This window comes from Lolium perenne, chromosome 4 (genome assembly GCF_019359855.2).
Source record: "Lolium perenne isolate Kyuss_39 chromosome 4, Kyuss_2.0, whole genome shotgun sequence".
NCBI classification, from domain to species: domain Eukaryota; kingdom Viridiplantae; phylum Streptophyta; class Magnoliopsida; order Poales; family Poaceae; genus Lolium; species Lolium perenne.
In genome coordinates, this window is record NC_067247.2 from 45,279,020 (window position 1) to 45,280,668 (window position 1,649).

At 49.1% G+C, this 1,649-nt stretch overlaps 1 protein-coding gene across 1 annotated transcript; it reads left to right on the forward strand.

Moving 5' to 3' along the window:
* The first annotated feature begins 245 nt into the window (after nucleotides 1-245).
* Nucleotides 246-1,401, forward strand: LOC127346738 (bidirectional sugar transporter SWEET11-like). Its single transcript, XM_051373010.1, has 5 exons — nucleotides 246-260; nucleotides 480-484; nucleotides 608-974; nucleotides 1,079-1,228; nucleotides 1,315-1,401. The coding sequence occupies exons 1-5, from the start codon at nucleotides 246-248 to the stop codon at nucleotides 1,399-1,401; spliced, it is 624 nt and encodes a 207-aa protein (XP_051228970.1).
* The last annotated feature ends 248 nt before the right edge of the window (nucleotides 1,402-1,649 follow it).

Here is a 1,649-nt window from a genome sequence, read left to right on the forward strand (position 1 = left end):
GTGTGCGCCTCCGGTCCAGCCGGTGTCGGCGGCACGGTGTAGCCAGCGTTGGACATGTGCCAGCCATGCGGCGGCTTGAACTGCAGCGACACGGGGATGCGCTGCCTGTACATCACGTTCGCCTCGTCGTACGTGAGCTGCAGCGACCAGAGCGCGCTGCCGCCGTTGTCGCCGGCCTCGGCATTGTGCGCCATCGGGTCGGTGGGTGTTTGCGTCGGTGGGTGTTTCGCGCAGCGTCTGCGAGAATGGCGGTGGCGGCAGTTAGGGTTGGAAGGCGGAAAAGAAGAGGAGTACATGTTATGTGGCTAACTTTCAGTCTGATTATGTGCATGCCGTTCAAGCCATTATTGTCTAGTTTTGTTGTATGAAAATGCGTTGTCAATGAACCAACACTGTTAGCTTTGTTCTAGTAGGAAAAGCCCAATGAAATGTTTCTAACTGCTTTCAATTTGTTTAGTACATATTCCATTTCTTATTAGATGTGGTACCAAACTATCTCTACGTTAACATACTGTTTGCCCTGCAACTGATTTTTGGGCCACCCTTCTCACATTTTCAAGCTAGCTGCTTGGCCGATCCATGTTAACCGTTTGGTGTATAACTGCAGCATCACAACGATCGCGGATATCTGCCGTCACAGGTCGGTGGGCAACCGCTCGGCCTTGCCGTACATAGCCAAGCTGATCAGCTGCATCCTACTGGCAGTGTACGCGGTCTGGCCCAAAGACAGCAACCTCAGCTCCCTCATCAACATCATTGGTATCGGCACGCAGGCCTACTGTTTGGTTAAGTATCTCACCTACTGCACTGATGTGTACCGCCACTGGTGCTACGTGTGTCTGGTATCAGCAACAGTTTTCCTGGTGAGTATCATTGCGCTGTATCTGTCGGATGTCGAGGGAAACTTGGCCTTCTTCTCTTGGACATGCGCCATTTGCAGAATTGTGCCGGCAATTGTCCCGCTTCTGAACGTGGTAAGTTACAGAATACTACATATGTATGTCCATAAATGTTCTACTGATTTTTTGCATTGACAGAGTTAACTCATACCCTCGAATACTCTGGATTTGTGCTGTAGGGTACCGCGGTGAGGGAGAACAATATGCGCTCTATGCCATCTGTCCTCTCCTGTGGGATTGCCCTGGCGAACGCAATTCTCTCGATCGGGGTCGCATGCACCGGTACTCGCTCTGATGGTTCTGTACCAGAGGTTGATAGCTTTCTCCTGGTACGTACATCCCATGAGTTTTTCTAACTTAATAGCGTATCTTTCTTATCTTGCCAGTTTCTTATTCTTTCTTATGTGAAATGCAGTATCCTAGCTTGGTGGCTTTTGGTTCTGGCGTGGTCCAAATCTCTCTCCACATCAGGCTCAGGTTGTTACTTCAGCATCAGGAATAAGCAGCCTATTCCAAGAATCTTGTCATGCTTTTGTTCTCCAGTGAGGCCTTCTTGTTACTGCGGCCTGTATTTGGTCGTTGCACTGTAGTTTGTGCATTGGGATAAGTTAATCCATGGTATTTTCGTCGTATGTCCGATCTCTCTACTAGAAATACACTGATGTAATTATGAAATCTCGCACTTTGAGACCTACTGAGGATTTTGGTTGTCGCCAGTGAGGCCTTGTTGTTACTACGGCCTGTATTTGG

Coding starts and splice junctions, on each gene's coding strand:
- LOC127346738 (XM_051373010.1), top strand. Junction 975..1,078: donor TTGTCCCGCTTCTGAACGTG/GTAAGTTACAGA, acceptor TTTGTGCTGTAG/GGTACCGCGGTGAGGGAGAA. Junction 1,229..1,314: donor AGGTTGATAGCTTTCTCCTG/GTACGTACATCC, acceptor TGTGAAATGCAG/TATCCTAGCTTGGTGGCTTT.